Source organism: Vidua chalybeata, chromosome 4 (genome assembly GCF_026979565.1).
Source record: "Vidua chalybeata isolate OUT-0048 chromosome 4, bVidCha1 merged haplotype, whole genome shotgun sequence".
NCBI lineage: Eukaryota > Metazoa > Chordata > Aves > Passeriformes > Viduidae > Vidua > Vidua chalybeata.
The window spans coordinates 33,536,080-33,557,051 of record NC_071533.1 but is presented as its reverse complement, the minus strand read 5'-3'; the positions used below and the strand labels follow the sequence as shown (position 1 = coordinate 33,557,051).

Sequence of the window (20,972 nt, the reverse complement as noted above, 5' to 3'; positions counted from 1 at the left end):
ACTTAAGAAAGCCCTTTAATTTATTAAAAGCACAAATGGGTATGTGCTGAGACACTACCAAATAACAGATAATTGCCTGTGCCTGTGTGTTCACCAGCTTTCTACAAGGGATCTCTTCTAGCACTTTTCTGCATTACTAAACACACAATTTTTAATTCTTCCTATTTTTTTCAGTTAGCCTCTCAGTTGCAAGAGCTCTTTTTGAGTAACAAATAGAAGCTGATGAGACTCATGCTCTTACCCAAGGGAGGATGACTGGGTAGACAGCTACCTTTAAAAAAATCTTCTGCTTCTTTCTAAATTTTTCTGTTTTCCCTGAGGCCATGCCTTGAACATCAGAGGCCGGAAGGCAGTATTAAGGCTGGGAGTGGTTGTATACAATGGCATGCCCCTTTTCAGTCTAATGAATGTGTATAGAGGGATCATTTGAAGTAGTTTATAGAATTGTGGGTTGTATTGCTGTGTCTTTGAAGTAGCTTTTTCACACTGACTTGTGCTAAAATTCATTCTTTCGTCCTTAGGTTGGGGAATCTCCTAGATGTCTGTCAGAGCAATTGGCTTAACTCCTTTGATTTGAAGGGTATTGCAGTATTGAATTACCAAAGGGATTTCTCTAAAGAAAGGAGAGGAAGGAGAGAAGGAGACCTGGGGAAAGCCTGAGCTGCCGGTACCAAAGCAGTGACCAAACAACCTTTACTTGTACTTTCCCAAGAGTTGTCTGATCACACCACACAAGTACCCTTTTTTCACCTGTAGCTGCAAATTTCTGAAGATATGATTAAAATGTGTTGAGTGGTTTTTTTAAGTCGCTGGATAGCTGAACAGTTGTTGCTCTTACTGGAAGGCTAAGATGCAACCTGGAGGTGAAGATCTAAAGGCTGTCACTGCTGAGAAGTGGTTCCAGCTGTGAAGTGTGAGTCTCCCTGTTGAGCTTCAGAATTTGTTGGCAAATTAGACTTCAGTCTCTGTTTCAGTGTTGTCTACAGTATCTTATGTATAGAACTATGAACTGAAATGATTAAAGCAGTGATTTTGCATACCTTATACATTGTAGAGAACTTTAAGTGCATTTCATTGGCCTGTCTTTTCTTTCTCTTGGTTACATAATAATAGACTAATCAAAGCAGAAATAATTCCCCCAGCATCTTATAATGGAAGGATCTTAAAGTGAAAGGAAGAAATCTCACCTTTAAAATATACACCAGAGCTTATTATAACTACAGCTTCTATGTATTATCATTGGACTATCTCTCCTAAATGATCCAGAGGGATGCAGGTGTACTCTTCAGAAGAATTTGACCCAGTGCCTATTTTAGTGTATGTTTATCTGATATTAGATGTATGCTCCATTGGTTAAATCTATCTACCTGTTGAAGAGGCCAGGCTGAAGCCACTGATGCAAAGAGGCTTCATCAGCTATTCAGGGTGCAGCACCAAGCAACCAGCTCTGGCATGCCCTGTGCATTCAGGTTCTCCACCCATGTAACTTCTCTGTCATGCCAGTAGTTCTCTTAAGAAAAACAAGTTAAATTTAGTGCTTAGGGATGGAAAGATTTAATTTATCTGGCCACCTATCATGCTGACATCTATCATAACATTTTTGACTCCTAGCAGAAAATACGGTAAGTGTAAAATACCCTTCCAGCATCTCTGACTTTTATTAATACAGCTATAATGCAATTTTCATTGAAGCTCAGTTTTGCTTCAGTGTTTCTCCTGGTGAAGCAAGGGATGAAATGCATTTTCACTGAAAGTAGAATGCAGTCCCTACAGTTAATTTCTTAAAATATTTTAATAGTTCATAGGGGTTTTAGCAGTGAAAATCCTGTTTTAACAAATATGTAGTGTTTGCAGATGGTCTTCTCAGTTTGAGAAGTAAATGCAGTGGCTGTGGAAGCTACACACTGACAGTCAGGGCAACAGTAAACTCTGGTTTTAACACATTTAACATTTTAAAAGCAGAGAAACCTAAAGCAGCAGCAGCATCATAAGTTTCATTATGATTCCCAGCATCCCAGGAGGATCCAGGCTATTCTGTGTGCCAGTTCAGTCTTTGGCTTTTATTTTGACCAAGCTAACTTTGGAGTTCTAATTTGCAGGTGTCTATAAAATTAAAAAGGATCTATCAACTCAGGTCACTTGAATCACAGTTCTTTTTTGAATAGGCTCCTGTTAAGATCAGTTGTTGCCTGAAGAAAGACACTTGAGCCACACAGAGATCTCCAGAGCTCTTCTCTAGAAGTCAAGGTCCTTGTCTCCCACCCCTCCATTAGCCAAAGGAGCCTTTCTAAAACAGTTTTTAAGCCATATTTGCAAAACAGATTAGTGCAATATTTTGAGACTAATTAATTTGTGTTTAAACAGTGGCTAATAGTCCTGGAGCCTTTGGTTCTTAAAACTTCTTCCCAAATTTACTGCTAATCTCCTTTTAATGTAGCTCTGATGATGTCACTTTCAAATAGTGCATTTTAAGTAACTTTGTGTGGATTTTTTTCCTCATAAAGATGTAAAAGCAACACTTACATACAAGCTACTAAAAAGATTGCCCACTAAACCTAATTAGTTTCTCTAATGAGAAACCAAGTTCATGATGTCCCTCAACTGCTCAGTCTTCTGAGGTTTCATCTGGTCGTGTTCAATGTATCCTCCCTAAGTATATTCCTTTTGAGGTGGAAGTCTAGCTCTATGTCACTCAGTCTTCTGCAAAATCCAGAGACCTGAAAGGTGCACAGAACCATGAGGATTTGGACCTTCCAGATTGTATTGCTTGTAGCTTACACAGTATTTTTGGTTCTGATCATTCCTGCTTTCTCCATCTTGAGGGCAGCAGTTCAGGTCCTGTCCAGTGGACAGTTCCAGGGGAACTTCTCATGTTGAGCAGGATTTCCAAGCAGCAGTAAATGCCCAGTCCATCCTGATCTCCTCCTCAGTGCTTAAAGCCAAGTTTTCTTAGGTACGCCACCTCCGATTCCTCTACAGTGCTTCATAATAAACCTCAGCTCTATTAGGTCCCATATTTCTAGTAATTTCTACATTTATAATCATGTTCCTTTTAAATGCTTTTTGTGATTTTTTTTTTGCCCATTATAGCATTTTAAGGCTCCCTAAAACAAACTTGATAAAATTCCTTCCTTGCATATGACACACAGACTGTTGCTTCCTGACATCTGATTTTACGTTCTTGCAGCAGCTGCTCTTGAAACTTCAGCAAGAGCATCAAGAAACATTTTCCCAAAGAAAAGAGTACTCTTCCTTGCACTTCACCCATCTTATGTGCTTACCTATTTTTGTCACTTTTTTATAATATAAACAATTTCTCTGAACTAGTATTTTTTACTGACTCCCTTTCTGTAATTGCTTCCATATGTTTATTGTCCTTTGTGAAAAATATGGAGTAAATTATTCCTACTGAGGTCATGTCATTTTGTTTACATTCTTAGTAAATATGAAGAGCGTGATTGGAGCCCTTTAGGCATCTCAAGTATGAATGTCTTTTTCCTGAGTCTTCTATAAAAACAGGATGCTGAATTTTGTGGAGCTAGCCTAGCAAGGAATAGGTTTAATAAAATAAATAGATTTATTGGTAAGTATAGTTGTTTTTTTGTTAAATTCTTCTCTAGTTTAACAGCTTACTAAACATAAAAAAAAAAGGAGGAACTATCTTCCTATAGCTCATTTTCTATATGGACTTTATCTTTAGACACAGTCTCATCATTGTCTGGGTGTCATCAGCAGCCTGCTCCTTTCTGAAGCAGTGGGTATAACCCCATGGCACCAGTGCAGTGGGTGAGCAGCCTTGGTCTGGGTAAAGCCCAGAAAATGTGCCAGGCTCACGGTATTTTTTAAGAATGACACATTTTTAGCTGTCTGATCACAGTTAGGAGCTGGGAAGTAACAGATCACAGCTTGCTGCACTTTAGGAGTGATGGATGGACTGTTCTGTTAGCACTATGTCCTGTGAAAGACTGGAATATATTTGGCAAGAGCATCCTTAGACATCTTAATGGTGAAAATCCAGCAAGGCTTAGCTGAGCATGTGTGAGCAATGATCTTTCAGGGGTTTACATCTTGCCCAGACTTTCAGAGGAGCAAGGAAATGCATGTCTCTGGCTGTAGAACCAGGCAGTTGCTAAATGCCACCTCCCTATTCTCTGGATTACAGGCAGCAGGAGGTGTTTAAAATATACTTTTTAACAGATATATCCCCTGCTTCATCCTTCTCTCCTCAGCTAAGCTTTCTAAATAATGAGGAAGTAGCCATGCTACTCAGAAATATGTGATGCAAGTCCTTCCCTGCAAGAATAAATTGCACATTCTGCAGAATCCCATGTACACCACAAAACCTCTTGCTTCTCCTGCCTTTTAGAAACGTATCACATAACACTAGTTTGAAGTGTTTTCCTCCGCCTGTTTTCCTTTCAGCCTTGACTAGTTCATTGCTTTGCCTCTCAGTTGACCTTTCCACATTTCTGTGCAGAAGCAGCTTGGTTTATTAGGAAAGTTAAAGAGCTATGCATCTGTGTTTTCTGATGGCTTTACTATTCCTACTAGGCTTTTCTAATGGCTAGACAACTTACTTACTCTTCTCAAGGAGAACTGTAATAACTTTCTGTGGAGAGAAATATTTTCATTTCTATTAGAGACTGATTCCCAGCTTTGAGCACTTCATCATTAGTGGGTTGTAAACCTCTCAGACAGGCTGTCCCATAGCTATCTACTCAGCCATTTGTCAGGGCAGAAAAATGTGCCTGATGAAATTGGTCACTGGCAGCCTACAGCTAGACTGAGCAGGCTTTCAAAAAGGCTGCCAGACGTTGCTGCGCTTTTAATAGTCAAAATCTTACATTAGCACTTATGAGAACGTTTATAGAGAGCTTGAGCAATTACATGGTTTTTCTCCTTGATGTAATATTAAATCTCTGAAATACAAAAATTGTTCGTAAATGATTAGGGGTGTAGGTGGAAAGACAGGGCAAGGAGGTGCTCCTCTCACCACCAAACCAGACCCCTTGCCCCTTCCAAGGTAAATATATTGTGTAAGCTCACTTACAAACTTATCAAAATCCATCTTGAGACTGCTTTTATTTCCAGATGCATTCAGCTACTTTCACACAAAGGCTCCTTTAGCAGTTGGATACTTCATTCAACTCTCTAGCTTTTTAATTTTCAGTTTTCCTGTTGCTGAGCTGAATAAGCCCCATTTTTTTTCAGAAAAAATGTTTTTATTTCTATAATCATGCTTACAGATCTGCTTTAAGTCTGTTGCAGTTTGAATTCAAACACTAGTGAGCAGAATTGCTTCTGCTGTAGTTCTAACATTTTTAGGACAGAACTAGCATATCTTGTGTATTTACAGGAAGCACATTATCGGATGAGTTCTGCATGTCTCATGCAGTGCTGGTAATCCAGAGTCGTCCCTGAATCAACTAATGCCACTCAGATTCTTCTCTGCCTGATGTTTTTGATCACAGGGTCCCAGCTGGAGAGATTTTCTATTATTGCCACTGAGTTGATGGCCCAGGTGAGGTTTATCTCATTTTGTATTGTTGTATTGGTCTCTTTTGTATTATTTTTGGTTCTTCAGAACTTATATCTTGTATAATATTTCAGCTTCTACTACCTTTAGCAATACTTCATAGCTTTGTCATCAACACTTCCACTTTGTGAAAAGTCATCAATAAACATAGTAAGACCAATCCTCAAGAAATATCGCTAAGATTCTGTGTAACCCAGGCCACTGCCATCTCTCCTTCTGCCTGTTCCTTACAACTCTTTTATGAAGTACCATCTCTTCACTCCAAACTAATTCTCCAGGTGGCATTGTATCAAATGTTTAACTGCAATCAGATAATTATCTACCAGACTTCTGTCAGCTGAACATTCAGTTATCTCACCCAGAAAACGGGTACAGCAAGCTAGGTTATCAACTGCATTGTCAGCTTTCCTTCTACTTCCTCATTCCTTTTTCACACGTTGTTTTTCTTTTCAAAATCTGATTGAACTTTGTGCCTGTTTGAAAGGCAAGTGACTCGACTGTGGGTTCCTGTATAATTTTTCCTCTTCCCTTACATTTATGTGCTGTATTTGGTGTTCTGCAGTTACTCAGTTATTCAGTCTTCAATTGAACCAAGTGGATATATGGAGATAAATAATTTGCAAACAGCTCTGTGGGGGTTGCATGTTTACAGCCGCTGTGACTCATATCAAATTTGCTCAACTTGCAACTGCAAATATGTTTTTCTAGCTGCTATCTCTGCAAAAATGTGCTCAGCTTTTTATGCCAACTTATGTCCATTTTGGCTCCATGCATTAGAGTTTTGTATCCTACTGCTTTTCTGCTTCATTCTGCCATCATTTGTTTCCCTTTGTCTACAAGAGTTGGTTGAGGTAATCTTTGTAAAGGCCAGACTCTGAATTTTGTGAAGGTCAGCACTCTGGAGAAGCAATGAAAAAGACTGTGTAAAAAAGCTCAAATAAATTAAGCAAGCATTATACATATTAAAGACTCCTCACGGATGGATCTCATTTCATTTATCATTCACAGGACAAGATGTATTCTAGCCAATATCTCTGTCCTTTTTCCTTTCTGTAGTGTTGGTGGAAGCAGAAAGTAGGACAGTTTATTTATATCTGCAGAGTAAGCATTTCTGACTTTGAATGTGCTGGGGGCTGACGGTAGCATCTATTAATAGTTATGTTTTAGATGAACAACACATGCCTCTTTATGTTTGTCATAGTTCTTTTGGTCTACAAATTAATACTTTTTTCTTATCTCAGATTTGTACTGCTTTAGCTTATTCCATGTCAATTATTTGACCCTTTAGCTGAAAGTGGGAATTATTTCACGGAGCTTGATGTTAGCAGGTGAAACTTTAGAAAGTCTGTCTCTAGTCAGTGCAGACAGATCGGCCTTTCCAGGAGATTTTGTGGGATGGGATAATGAGGATGGACTAGGTTTCTGTTTTTAAGATGGCTAATTGTTAGAGATTAATCCCACTTTCTAATATTTCTTAATGGCAAATAATCAACATTAAAGAAGTGCTAGAGCTGTTCTGCAAGAGCAATGAATGGCCTAATTGAGTTTCTGGGAGTGCAGAGAAGTTACAAGGAGCTATGACAGGACAATTCAAGACTGGGACATTGCAGTAGAAGCTTAAACATGCTATTACACCTAATGCAGAGCAATCTTTGCTTGCTGTGTGCTCTGCTTGGTGACATCTGAGGTGGGTCCCTGCAGCTCAGGAACTGCCCAGAAAATGCAGCATTCCAGTCTTGCAATGGGCAAACCTGGTAGGTTTGGATGAGATATCATCCTTGTGAGTTAGTGTTTTTCCTGGGAGCTGAAAATGGTGTGTTGCTGTATTGCAGCAGAGACTGAGCTCAACTAAGGAACTTGAGCATGGTGCTGTCTTCTGCCATCTCCCTCTAGCATAAAGATCACTGTGTAATGATTTTCAGGCTCTACTCTCAGGTCTTGTTCAGGTTCTACCCCACTGAAGAGACAAAATACCTGTGCAAGAAAACAGTGTATTTTTCACATGTCATATAAAATAGATTAATTTCTAATTCTTTGGCGTAAAAATAAAAATCTGTTAAAAATAAAGATGTCTTGCAAATATGAGGAAAATAAAACATTATTACATCACAGATAATGGAGGCTGTCATAATCTTACATCTGAGGTTGGTAAAAACTTAACTAAAATTATCTAGTACATCACCATGACGTTGTCTAAGACTGTAAGGTTACCCAGAGTCTGCAGTAAACAACCCTGCTTATCTGACAAAAAACCCCATAGTAATAAAGTATATGGGGAAGCTTTCTCATGTAATATTTTTCATTGCTTGAAAATGTAAACACATTCTTACTCCAGGGTGGTTCAATTCTGAGGTGCCATTTGCTGCTGCCAAGCCCCATGGCTGGCTGCACATCGCTGGCAGAGGGGGAATGATGCACATGGAGGCTGCTCTGGTGGCAGCACTGAGCTGAGCTGCCCTACTGTGCATGTCCTCTGTATCTCCCTCCCTGTGTGTGTGGTGGGGGGGTCTCCTTATAGCAGGAGGAAGAAGAAGGAATGGCTGAAGGATGTCCATCAAGCAGCAGTGGCACAGGGAAAGGTTTTGATGGCAACCTTCTGTTGTTCAGAAGCATGCTTCCATGTAAACTCATTGGATCAGAATCAGTATTTTCCCTATCTGAAATGAAACAGGGTTATGGCAGGAGTCTAAGGAGTCTCTTCTCCTCCACAGGCTTCATTACATATCCATGGAAGCGAATCTATATCTCCTGATCATTTGAATACCTATTGGCTTAGATGTATTATATATTAATATTTCTATTGTAGCTACACAATTTTCATTGTGTGAGCACCCTGCAACTACCCAATCCCAGGATAGCAAACAGCATTCAGCTGCCACAAACCAGCCTCATGATTAAACTTCTGCTGTCAGCCCATCAGCCTTGACTGGTTTTTTGCACTTAATAATGTCTTTGTCTCCTAAACAACATCAGCAATCAAAAAAAAACCACCTCAGTTAATTCTGAAATTGTATGTCTTCTTTCATTTTTAGGCAGGCACAATTCAAAGAAAAAAATCCCTGTGCTTCTGCCACATACTTGGAACATAAATCAAGTTATTCTTATTCTTTTGGCAACAATAAATAAGCAGGTGTTGAAACTTGACTGCAAGATGACTAGTGTTTTTCATTATTTCTTTTTCCTGAAAACATTAACAATTTCTACTAAATGGAAATGACTACAGATCTCAGGCATTTTCTGTCAGTTACTTGTTTCTTCAAACCTCTGTTAAAAGCTGTGTTTTTCACTAATGCACACAACATTTTCAATTGGTTTTAAAGACAAAAAATGCTATTTCTTGTGTGCTTAAGAAACATTTTATACCAACTCCACAAGCCATTCAATTGTATGTTAATTAAAATAGCACAATTAATTCTGAATTTAAACCAGAAAGTAACTCAACAAGGCATTTAACCACTGCCCTAACTCCATCCTGTCACACCTTCTAAGTTGAATGTGTTTACATTTTCTGTTAAACTAAGACCTCTGCCAGCATCTTTTTTTTATCTATTGCACATATTGTGAATTATTGCCTGTTTTATGAATATGAGTTCATTCCACTTAATAGTCTAGGATACTCCTACATGCACTTGAGATTTGTACTGCTGATAATTTTCTTCATTGACTGATACTTGCCATCTGCACTACAGTGTAGTTTCTAATTAACAGACAAGAAGAATAAAATGAGCATTGATTGTATAATTTTGTGTTATTCATAGTTGGGGATCTGCTGTGTCTTAGGGCAGCTGCAACCCTCATGTACTCAGAGGAAGGGGTGGCTTGGCACATGGTTGTGTTGTTCATTCTTTGGGAAAAAATAGCACTGCATTGGTCCATCTTCCCATAGCAGGGTTCCTTCTCTTCAGATCCTTTCCACAGTCTCACTTCTTTCATTTTGTTTTTCATCCAAAGTATGCTTCATGCTGCCTGTCTTGTCTCTTGTATAAAGTAGTTTCAAGTTAAAAATTAACAGAAAGTGAGATAATTCATGCAGTTCTTTCTTTCTAGCTTGCATTTTTTATTGCTTTATTTTTGCTCTTCCCAGGCTTTTTACTTGTTTGCCTTTTCTTGTTCATCCACAGATGGTGAAATGTTTAGACTGAGCTGTGTATTTATGATCTCTGCAAAGGGTAGTGCACTTTCAATGGGTTATGAGCATGGATGAACATAGGAGGACTTTTAAATAATTTATACTTAAATAAAACTAAAAAGTCTGTGAAGGTACTTTTTATAGGATGTTATCCTCAATCAGATGTGACCTATTCCCAAAACAAGAAGAGACAGTACTACAGCAAAAATTTCAAATAAATAGTTTTACAGCAGGTGATGAAAAATACAAACAACCATTTAAACCAAAGCTGGAGAGAGAAATAGGCAAAGACCTCCCCTGGTTTTTTTCTGACTCCAAATGCAATATGTGTTTTGCTTAAATATTTCCATGCGATTCATGAAGAGCAAATGCCTCTGCAAAATATAGTTTTCCTAATCTCATCAGAGACATAATGCTTATTCCAAATAACGTAATCACCTATACTGTAGGCTGAGATACCATTTACCTTTTCAGCTAAATGCAAAGCATTTTAGTATCAAACTCTGGTAAGTAACAGATAATACACGTTGCTTTTATACTAAAATTAACTTGTTCATGATTCATAGCTTCAAAAATTGATTCATGCATCCCAAGCCCGCGCTGTGCTTTACAGATAGTTGAGTATCTGTACCAACAGTGGCAGTTTTGCGGTGTGTATTCTTTAGAGAAAGATCTGACACACAGTAACTTCATATTAGGTCATTTATTCAGTAGATCAAGTACAGTACCAGAGACAAGGTTTGTCTCCAGAGGGCCTGTTTTATGCACAGCATGCAATACCCAGAGTAGGTGCTGTGCATGGATTAAACCACACGAGCTGCTTGCCGTGATCTCTCTTGGTTGTGATGGAAGGGATTGGCAGGGCTGTGCTCCAGCGTAACTTCTGATCTGTCTGCAGAACAGGGACTCTGTGCCCTATGTTCACCCCTGGCATGAGTGACCAGCTGAAGGACTCATGCATGGCTTCTTTGCAGCTCTCCTACAGCCTCAGCTCCTTGCTGGAGACACCCCCCAGAAAGGCTGGGACACCAGAGAGAATGTAGCCCGTTCTTTGTGTGCATGGTACCACTGACAGTGGCAGGACAAAACAGCTCCAGTGAGGGACAATGCTGCAGTGTGAATGCAGAAATTTTCAGTGTTCCAATTCTTAGTCCTTTTGTCCTTGGTCATGTGTTACTTGCAGTGTGGCAGGTTGCCATTAAAGTAGAATTTCTGATTTCACTGTGGAGAATTGTGGCTGTTACTTTCAGTATTATGGGTTAAAAAGGTTTGGGGTTTTTTTGTTTGTTTGTTTGTTTTGGTGTTTTTTTTGTTTGTTTGTTTTTTTTATGTCATGCAGTCAAGCCCTTTACCATAAATATTTCTGGCTTTTCTCTGGAAGTTGTTACACTTCAATTATCCTCACTTGCAGGATGAAAGAACAGTTGTTCTGCCCTTAGCCTATTTTATCTCCATATTCCGCCTCAGTGTCCAAAGTGTTAATGTCTATTTTCAGGAGAAGCAGTATCAGGAACAAAAAAAAGTATAATATGGTCCTTGCCCAGCACAGCTCGTGGTCTCTAGGTCTCCAGCAGAGCATCACAAGCCACATTTCTCTGCTTTTCAGCATCATAAATGGTTTCACACACCCTAGTCATCTTTGGGCTACATTTGCAGAGGCACAGCATGTCATGGTTCTTGCACTACTGATGGAAGGACAAGCAAAGGTTTTGTGCCATCTGCCAGATAGCAAATTGTTCCCTCTAATCGCTTGGTAGGTTCTTAATATTATAGAAAAAAGGGAATCCTTCCTTCTTCCTCCTAACAGCTGTAACACCTGGGAGACGTGCCACTTGATTTTCTCTTCTCATCAGCTTGTGCTCAGCAGGCCACAGTAAGTCATAACTCCCTCAGCAAACCTGCTCTGAACTGAGCCTGGAGTTAGGTTTTTATTTAGGCAGTAGCAGTATCTGATGTAGCTATCTAAGTCTAAATTGCAATTATTCTATCATTCTTTTCTGTCATTAAATATTGCCCATTGAATGCAACCTAAGTGCTCATTGTCTTTGCCAGTTTTCAGATGGCTTTTCACCTGTGCTATAGTATGCTGGGTGAAGAGGCCTTTTGGAAAAGATAATTATACATAGCATTAGAATGTGATTATTTTTGTCTTTCTGTTAAAAATATTGTTTTGTTTCCCTAGCTGATAAATAGATTCCAGTAATTGGTTTTAATTGTGGTCTTATGTTTTAATATATTTACATTATAGTGTAAAGCTGACTACTCTAGTTTATGGATACTGCAAGTCCTGTGAGTTTGGTTCAGAACTTAAACTGGGAAAGAAAATGTCTCTTGTACACTTCTCCATTATCATCATTCTTAGATCCATGAGTTAAAACCATTTCCTGCATTTTTACAAATTCTAGGTATGGCCGTTGTTTTCAGAAGGAAACATTTACCAATTTATGTCCTGCCTGACTTAGCAGTTTGAGGAATACACAAACAAATTGGACTGTGAATGCAAAAAACATTGATTGTATTCATTTTCATTGTCCAAGAAAAAAAAGTACGGAAAAATCAAATAAAAATACTGAAATACTTATTTTACTTTGTTATTGTTTTAAAAGTAGGACTCATTTCAATCAACATAAAGAAGAAGAGTTTTTTTTAAAAAAATAAAGACCTTTACAGATCTTGTATTCCAGATGTTCCCCTCTGAATACAAGTGGGTTAAGCATCTAGGCTCCCATGCTTGCTTGGACTTCTGGTCAAGGCAGCTGTGCAGAACCAGTCAGTACTGGTAGTACTGACTGCCTCACCTGCTGCTACCTGGACACAAGCCTCATCCCTCACCCTTTGTCCTTCACATACGTGGTACCTCTTGGAGTACTTTGTGGACAAGGTGGGAGGCAGCAGATCCAAGGGTGAAACTTTATATCATCACTGGAAGTTATTGGCTAATGCCTCACCTGAATGGAAAGGACATCCTTGATGGGAGTAAAAATCGGTCCTTGCCGCAGTGCAGCCATTAGTCTGAAGACAAAAAGAGGGTATCTGAGAATAATTTGCAAAAGACTGAGCAAGGACTTTTGAATATATGGGTCCTAGGGTGGTATGCTCATAAAGTTCTCTAGTAAAACCTGGAGTTTTACTGAGTTCTTGCAAGAACATTATTGGGAGGCCTTGCTGGACTTACAGAGCATTTACCATAGCTTTATTAACATCTGTGTTTTTTAATTAAGATATGGGCAGCTTGAGGGAGCAACTAAATGGTTCCCAAACGAATTTGTTGCATTAATTTCCTTCAGAAAGCACATCTGAGCCTAACTTAAATTCCTCCTGCAATTAATTCATGTAATTTATTGTAGTAAGTTCTGTAGTTTTTCCCTGAAATTGTTCACTGAATTGACAGGCTTAATTTCATGTAACATGAGATCCAGCAGTACCAAGCTTGCAGTGCTTCATAAAAGTTGATATTACATGTTGTGCTGTTGGATTTTGGCAAGAAGAAGGCAATAAAATATTCCTGTAGAATTGAAACATCCAAATAATAGATCTTAAGGCCAAAATTAAAAAAAAAAAATACTCTTCTAAGGTAGCTCTTAAATCCATATTTAATCACACAGGTAAGTGGCCAGATTTTTACATGTGCAGCTTTAGAGCTTGAGATCCAGCAAAGTTCTTATCCACGTGGTCTGTGTGTCCTTTGTACACCAAAGAGCAGTTTCCAGAAGAGGGTTCAAAGACTTGATGCCAAAAACAACCTTTCTAAGCACAGTGCTCTTCAGGGAAGTCCAGAGCTTGCAGGATGTGTCCTTATATAATAAAGATCAGATAATGTGCTGAAATGCCCTTGGAGACATACATGTGCAATCCCTGGATGCTCAGCACTGCTAAAGTGTGGATGCATATTTAAAAGCTGAAGCAGGGATATAGGATTCTAAATTTAGTTAACTCTTAAAAAAAAACATCCTGGGCTTTTCTTTCAAATAGGAGATGTTTGTTGTAATGAGAACAAAACTACAAATTGCATCTTTGTCGGTCACAATGCTGGCTTCTGTGGTTTCCTTGGAAGTGGATCAGATGCACTCTCCTCCTGTCATAGACACCAGATCCATACCATCACTTGCACTGCATGGTGCTGGTGACTGCCTCAAAACACATCGTTGTTTTGGCACATTCTTCCGTGTGCCAATCAGATCATAAATGAAATTTATAGAAAAACAGAAGTTTGATTTTTGATATTGTATGCATTTTTCCTCCCTTTTCTTATGTTTTTCCCATATGCTGCTATTCTGTTCTTTCCTCTTGCTCCCTGTCTTTTCTGCCTGCTAGCATTTGCAGTCCAAATTCTGATCTGCACCAAGAGAGTGTGGACAGCAGATTGAAGGAGGTGATTCTTCCCTTCTCCTCTACTCTTGTGGGACCCCTCCTGGAATGCTGCATCCAGCTCTGGGATCCCCAACATAAGAAGGATATGGAACTGTTGAAACGAGTGCATAGTAGAGCCACAAAGTTGATAAGGGGACTGGGGCACCACTCCACTCTGTGAAGACAGCCTGAGAAAGCTGGAGCTGTTCAGCCTGGAGAAGAAAAGGTGGTGTGGAGACTTCATAGCAACCTTCTAGAATATGAAAAGGCCTACAAGGAAGCCAGAGAAGAGCTCTTCATCAGGAACTGTAGTGATAGGACAAAAAGTAGCAGGTACAAACTGAAAGAGGGGAAATTTAAGTTAGATGTTAGGAAGAAATTTTTTTACTGTGACCGTGGTTAGACAATGGAACAGCTTGGCCATGGAGGTTGTGGGTGCCCCACCCCTGACAGTATCCAAGGACAGGTTGGATAAGGTCTTGTACAACCTGGTCTAGTGAAAGGTGTCCTTGCCCATGGCAGGGCAGTTGGAACTAGATGATCTTTAAGGTCCATTTCAACCCCTTAACATTATCTGATTCTGTGATTCAGTGCTGTGTGGACTGGCAGAAGGGTCAAGTCCAGGACTGGGAACTCCCAAATTCCCAGTCTGGCAGTGATGCTAAAATCTTGGACACCTTGGAAGAGTTTGGGTCTCTTCACTTCTGGTACAAAAATAATTTGCCCTTCACGATGTTGGAGTAGTTTTGCAGCCATATGGTCCAAGCTGAGTTCAGCCTCCCAAAGCCACAAAGGGCTGAGGCATGACTGGGGCAAGGAGCCATCCCAGAACACAGAGGGAAGAGGAAGGGTGAGAAAAGGGATTGAATTGGGATGATGCCTTAGAAATCTGCTGTGGTTGCTGGTAGGAGATGGGAAAAGAGCATCCCAAGGCTGTGGATAGGGACAGATTGTCTGTGTAGGTCTGTGCCTGCCCTTCCCCAGCTGATGAGCTCCTTCCCCTCTCTGCCAGCAGCACCAACACACTGCTTAGCCAGGGCTTCAGCAAAATGCTCATGTTATTTTTTATGATGTGAACTGCCAGCAGCACAGACCTGGCTGTCCATCCAGCACCACACATGCTCTGGCTGGGGATGCAGAGGACAGAGCAAGCACAGAGCAGGACCCTCTCCAAGCCCCAGGGATGGATGTGCTGCAGGGAAGCTGTCACAGGCACCACTGTGTCTGTCTTTCTGGACAGTCTCTTCTCAAGGGCTATAGAACACACCTTTCTTCTGAAGTCCTCCAAACTAGAAGGGAATCAATTACAATTTTTCACCTTCTGCTGGTGTAACTATAAGGAAATGGCAGATTCCTTGTGTTCTGACCTGTCTGTCCTTGTCCCACAGTGTCACACTCGCTTAGCAGTTTTTTTTTTTTTAGATGCATCAGAGAGCATCAGACAATTCAGTACAAATCAGATGGAAGAATAAAGATTCAAATGCATGGCAGAATCCATAGGGAAGAAAAGTGACAGGAGAATTATACAAATTACATCCTAGTTTTGGGTTTTTATGGAAGAATAAAGATTCAAATGTGTGTCAGAATTCCATTAGGAAGAAAAGTGACAAAGAATTATACAAATTACATCTGAGTTTTGGGTTTTACACTTTTTTTTTTACCCTGCAAAAACCAGCAATGATCTCTGTCACTGTACACATTTGTAACTTCTTTTGCATAAAAAAATCTTAATGCACAAATATTCAAAAACTATTGTAAAACATAGGGCTCTGGATATGCATATGTAGGTCCTTAGATCTATATGCTAGAGAAAGAAGGGCCCACATTGCTATACTATCACCTAAAGTATAAAAATAGAAGATTTTAATTAATTTAATATCATAGTGCTGTATTTTGAGTTCTGACCTTCAAGGAACCCTTTATCTTTCTTGTTCTTCTGTCTTTTGCTGACAAGCATATTAACTCTGCATATCTAGAAAATGAAATCCTGCATAATGAAATCCTGATGCTGGATTTTCTGTCCCTCAAAGTGCAAGTTTTCTGGTTTAGCCCATGATTCAATGTTTGCCTCTGAAATGGCTTGGTTATTCTGCTGGCTCTGTTCCAGGGTTTGCAGGGTTTACATTGGTTTATTTCTGTGAAAGGACTATAAAGAGAGCCTAAGGTGGACAGAGCTGACATGAATACTAATAAAACAGGGTGGAGTGGTAAACTTACAACTTTCCTAAACTTTCAACTTTGTAAGAATCATAGGCCTAGTGATATCTCTGAATTATCAAAATCCTTCAAAAAATGTTGATAATTATCATACTGCTTTGGAGAAAGAACATGTTTGTTTATAATGCCTTTATGTGTACCAAAAGAAACTAAGCACAGTGAAAGGTTTCCTGAAACTCAGGTCTGAAATTCTTGTTTGTTACATTTTTGGAGGTAGAAGGAGGACAATCAATCACATGCTGCTCTATAATTATAGATCTCATGGGTTCACAGTTCCCATGTCCTTTTCTTAAAACATTTTCCTTCCAGTTTCAGAAATTAGTTGAAAAGCCAGTCCTGTTTGGTTCCTGGGTCACTCATTACTATAGAAAACAGCATCTCTATTCATTCCCCTTTCTTCAAACTCCTTGTGAAAATGGATTAATTGTGGTAATAATGGTTGTGCAGATGTCTTGCTTAAGAGGTGATGTACTTTGTCTCATGAAAAAGTTCAAAAGTCTCATCCTGGTAGGTACTGAATGCAGCTCCCAACAGACTCATTTTCCTCAAATTTGGCACAAGTGGATAGGAGATGAACAGAAGCAGTATCAGTGAGGATGGGCACCACTTACTGCAGAACTAGGTTGTGTTCTTTAAAATCTTGAGTCCTCTGCAGGTTAGTGGTGATTTTCTTTTTCTCCACAACTGGGCTTCTTCAAGTCCAACAGGAAATCCCCAGATTTTATTTAAATGCCTTTTCCCATATATAATAGAGCTTGGGATTCAAAAGAATTCATTCAGCATGCTCTCCAAATGGCATTTAACTTCCCAAGAAAAAACAGTAACAGGAAGTTTTGTTTTAATTAGTACATGAGCTGTGCAGCAGCTAATGTATTCCACCTCTTCACTTGTAAAAGGGGCAGATTTTTGGTAGCTTGAAGCGAGCAGAGAAGAGGGATTGTGTTCTGCTCTCCATATGCTGCAGAGCCCCATTTGCAGGGAAGGTGTGAACGGGAGGTGATTTGTAGCTGCCTGCCACTTGTAAAGAACAAGCTTCTGTTGTTCTCCTGGCTGGAAAGAAACCTGGCTCCCCTCTATAACCCTAGAGCAGTGCAACAGGTAGACAGCAGCCTTCAGAGATTTTAATTTCAACAATAAGGGATTGTAAAGAAAACTTGTTTTTCATTTACATTAAAAAAAGAAGTACTAGTTGTCAGGCTGGAAATAGATATCTCTGGTTTCCCCAGACATGATATTTCATAATGAAAAGTCCCAAGGAAGTCACATTTTAGAGGAACTTTGAAAGTACACCTCTTTTCCCTCTGTCAGGCCAGCCATAAACAGCCAGACTGGTTCCTCAGCTCCCAGTGTCACCTTGGGGTCCCAGATTGGGTCCAGCTCAGCACTCTGACATGGAGACTAGAAATGGACATTGGCCCTTCCATACTCCAGTGCTCCTCAAGATACATTTCTTTGTCAGAAGGCACAGCTGAACACAGCCCAGAGCACCAGTGCTCCCACACTTCTCCTCAACAAATGATATTCAGACAAATGAAAGCTCAGTGTCTAAGCACCATCTTGTAGGACCAGTTTCAGAACTCTGGAAGTGTATGTGTGTGTATGCATTTATATTGTATATAGTTTTTACTGTGTGGAATGCCAAGGTATGAAAGTAATTCAGATTCACTGTCAAATACTCCCTGTACATTTTGAACTTACCACCTATTTATTGATTTTTTTAAGTACATAAGGATTCTGTCCTTTGTCAGTTGCAGAGAAAGTTTGTTCAGGGATCTCCTACCCAAAAATCCAGGTGCCTTCTTGACAGTCTGGATGCCTGTTTTCAGTGTCAGGCTCCAAGGGTGCAGCACAGTGCAAGCTGGACCTGCAGGGAGACCTCATCCTCTCAGCAGGATTCTGCATAGACATAGAGGTTTGCTGGTGCAGGATTGGTTTCTGAACTGGAGGATGGACACACAAACCACTACAGCAGCATCCCTGGAGAAGATAACAGCAATGAGCAGGAGTGAGTGTGTTGGTGAGAGCATGTGGCAAGAAGGATTATTTTGTGATAGACTTTCTGCCACAGGGATGAAGAGTCATGCAAGAAGAGAGGCGGGCAGAGATGTCAAGGGGAATAGAGCTGTGTTAACAAGGCAAAAAAAATATCAGGTGACCCATTTACCTCTCACTTGGCTAATTCTCATCAGCAGCGGAGCCAGGAAAGCATTTCTTTCAGTGCTTCTGTGCAATATGGGTTGTATAGTGAGGGGGGTGGAGCCAAGATTAAGACATTCTTTTTTCCAATACCCTGTCTGGCCACCCAGAGGGACATTTTAGGTGGTCCTGTAATTGGAATTTAGCCTTAGTGGAAGATAAGCATTATACTTTCGCAGAAGTGCATTGGAAAAATACATTAGAGGTAATAACTCTGCCACTTTGAGGGATAGGAACTTTTTTTGTGATAATGCAGCTATTTCCAATGTCTGGCTGACCTTTCCGCTGTGTTTAGCACAGGCTCTTCCATTTTTCTTGTCACCAAGGTAGGAAATGTATTTGGAGTGAGCAGGCTGCTGGCCAGGGAGGAGCAGCTCCCTTCTTCATGGCTGTTCACCCAAGCAGACCAGCAAACCAGCTGGCTCCTTTCCACATAACAGGGGCTCTTCTTTGGGGTCTGCTAGCATGGAACGTTCTGTTTGCTGTGAAGAGCAAAATGTACTCTGTGCTGATGAAAATGCTGTGTGATTGAGGTTACAAAGAGAGATGCTCTTCACTTTGCCTGCTGTCCAGAATTTTTGCCTTCTTGCTTATCTGCAGAAACTTGTGCCATGCTGAGGACATGCTGTCTAACAAGCACCTGAGTTTCTAGAATATAATACAATGAAAATAATTTAAAACTTCCTCCCAGTTACCCTTTTCCTACCATTTATTATCAAAACACATGAACATTTTTCACTCACTCAGCTGTGTGTTTCTTTGTTTCTTTAGGCTGTGACTCATCACTGAACCTGACATCTCAGAAAGCCGCAGATGCAGTGGACGGTATCTTCCGGTCCCTCAGGGATATTGCCAGAGTCCGAATGCACATGAAACAGTTTCATTCCATACATAATCCAGGCAGCAACACCCACCAGGCAAGTGTAGCTTTCTTTTCCCTGTGTTTGTTATTTCTCTAGCCTGCTGTCAAAATTACAGCGCTAATTTTGTGGATGTGCTAATCCTATACACATTCTGTCCATGAAGAAGATACTTAAGCATAGATTTTATAATTGACATAGTCATCAAAAACTTCCTCAAGTCCTTTGTCCAGAGTCAGGCATATACATATCAATGATAGCTCTGAGGAAGAAATCTGGGCTTTGCTCTGCAGCCCTGTGGAATGACATGAGTGCCTGTGAAAGGCAGGGCTAGGTCAAGATGGCTCTCAACTTGGACCACTCAAGGCAGAGTGAAGCAGGATGTCTGCATCCATACTGCAGCCATATTCTTGTTGTATTTTCTCTCCCATCCCTGTAAGCATGAGAGACAAACCTGTTTGTAAATAGGTCACAAATGCAGCTTCTGTTTCTGAAATAGGAACACATGATCTACAATACTGCTTTAGGTCATCAGGACTAATAGACAGTGGTTTTCCTTCTCTCTGTCTCTCGTTTTCCAGTTAAAAATAGAGTTCTACAGCAGAAAGCAGTGATTTAGAGAGAGGTCATAAAACATGATTCTAGCCTTGAGCCATTAAAAAATACTTCCAAATTCCTAACAGTGCTGTAGACCAGCAAAGGGATGTAGTTCAAATTAAGCACTGCTTTGTAAAAACATGAGTATTGCAAAATGTCACTGGAAATCTAAGGTGAAGAAAACCTGTTCCTGAAGCCTTCTAGCAGTTTGGACCAGTCTGGTGTCCAAAATGGGGGAAATAGTTAAACATTTAGTACAGTTCAGTGCAGGGGCAGTGAGATGATAAGAAAAGTTTCCTGGAAGTGTAATTAGCATCAATATATCCTTTGGATGTAATCCACTTTGCTTGCTTTGGGATAAGTGCTGGAACATTTAAGGGATCTATTAACACCTTGCAGCCCCTTAATCTAGCCATGTAAGGGATCTAGTTGCTTGAGTAGGACAAATCTTCTGCTGAGGGAAGTCCAAGAGATTTATAATAGTAGAAATAAGCAGGCAGTATGTGATTGTCCAAGATACTTACAGCTCTCTGGAAATGGGCCTCTCTTTTGACTGGCAGGTGTTGTGTGTGATCAGTTCAGCTCCTCAGAAGTAGTGCCTGTCCTGTGACCACACTCATTGCCAAACCTGCTTAGTGCTATGGGAGTGGGTTTAGCTTCTACATACTTTTTCACTTTGTCTGTTCAAAGCTGGGAAGCCTCCATTTCTTCTTACGACTCATAGAAAGGTTTCTATGGATAAGTAACTGGGAATTGGATAGCCTCCTAGAAGGACTTTTTGTAGCATTGTAATTTATATGTCTTACATAAAATGATAAATGTTTTCATCAGGTTATCAAACTAGTTCATGTAGTGACCATGCAAGAACAGAATTTTGCCTGTTACTTTCATCTTGATATAGGTATATTTCTACCTTCCTCCTTCCCATCTTCCATTCCTTCTTCCATCCCTCACTGTCCTTTCCTCATTCTCTCTGTCTCTCTGTTTCTCTCTCTTCTCCCCTTTATAATCTTGTATGGGTGTGTCCCATAGCTATTGAGGTTTTTAACAGCTATTTTAAACAAATTTATGCATGCCAAAATTTAAA

At 40.0% G+C, this 20,972-nt stretch overlaps 1 protein-coding gene across 1 annotated transcript in view; it reads left to right on the top strand.

The window, feature by feature from the left end:
* The window catches only part of SCFD2 (sec1 family domain containing 2), a 189,868-nt gene that overhangs the window by 156,212 nt on the left and 12,684 nt on the right, over positions 1-20,972 (top strand). Inside the window, exon 6 of the mRNA XM_053940280.1 lies at positions 19,200-19,345. Coding sequence (XP_053796255.1) covers positions 19,200-19,345 — 146 coding nt within the window. The remainder of the gene's footprint in view (positions 1-19,199; positions 19,346-20,972) is intronic.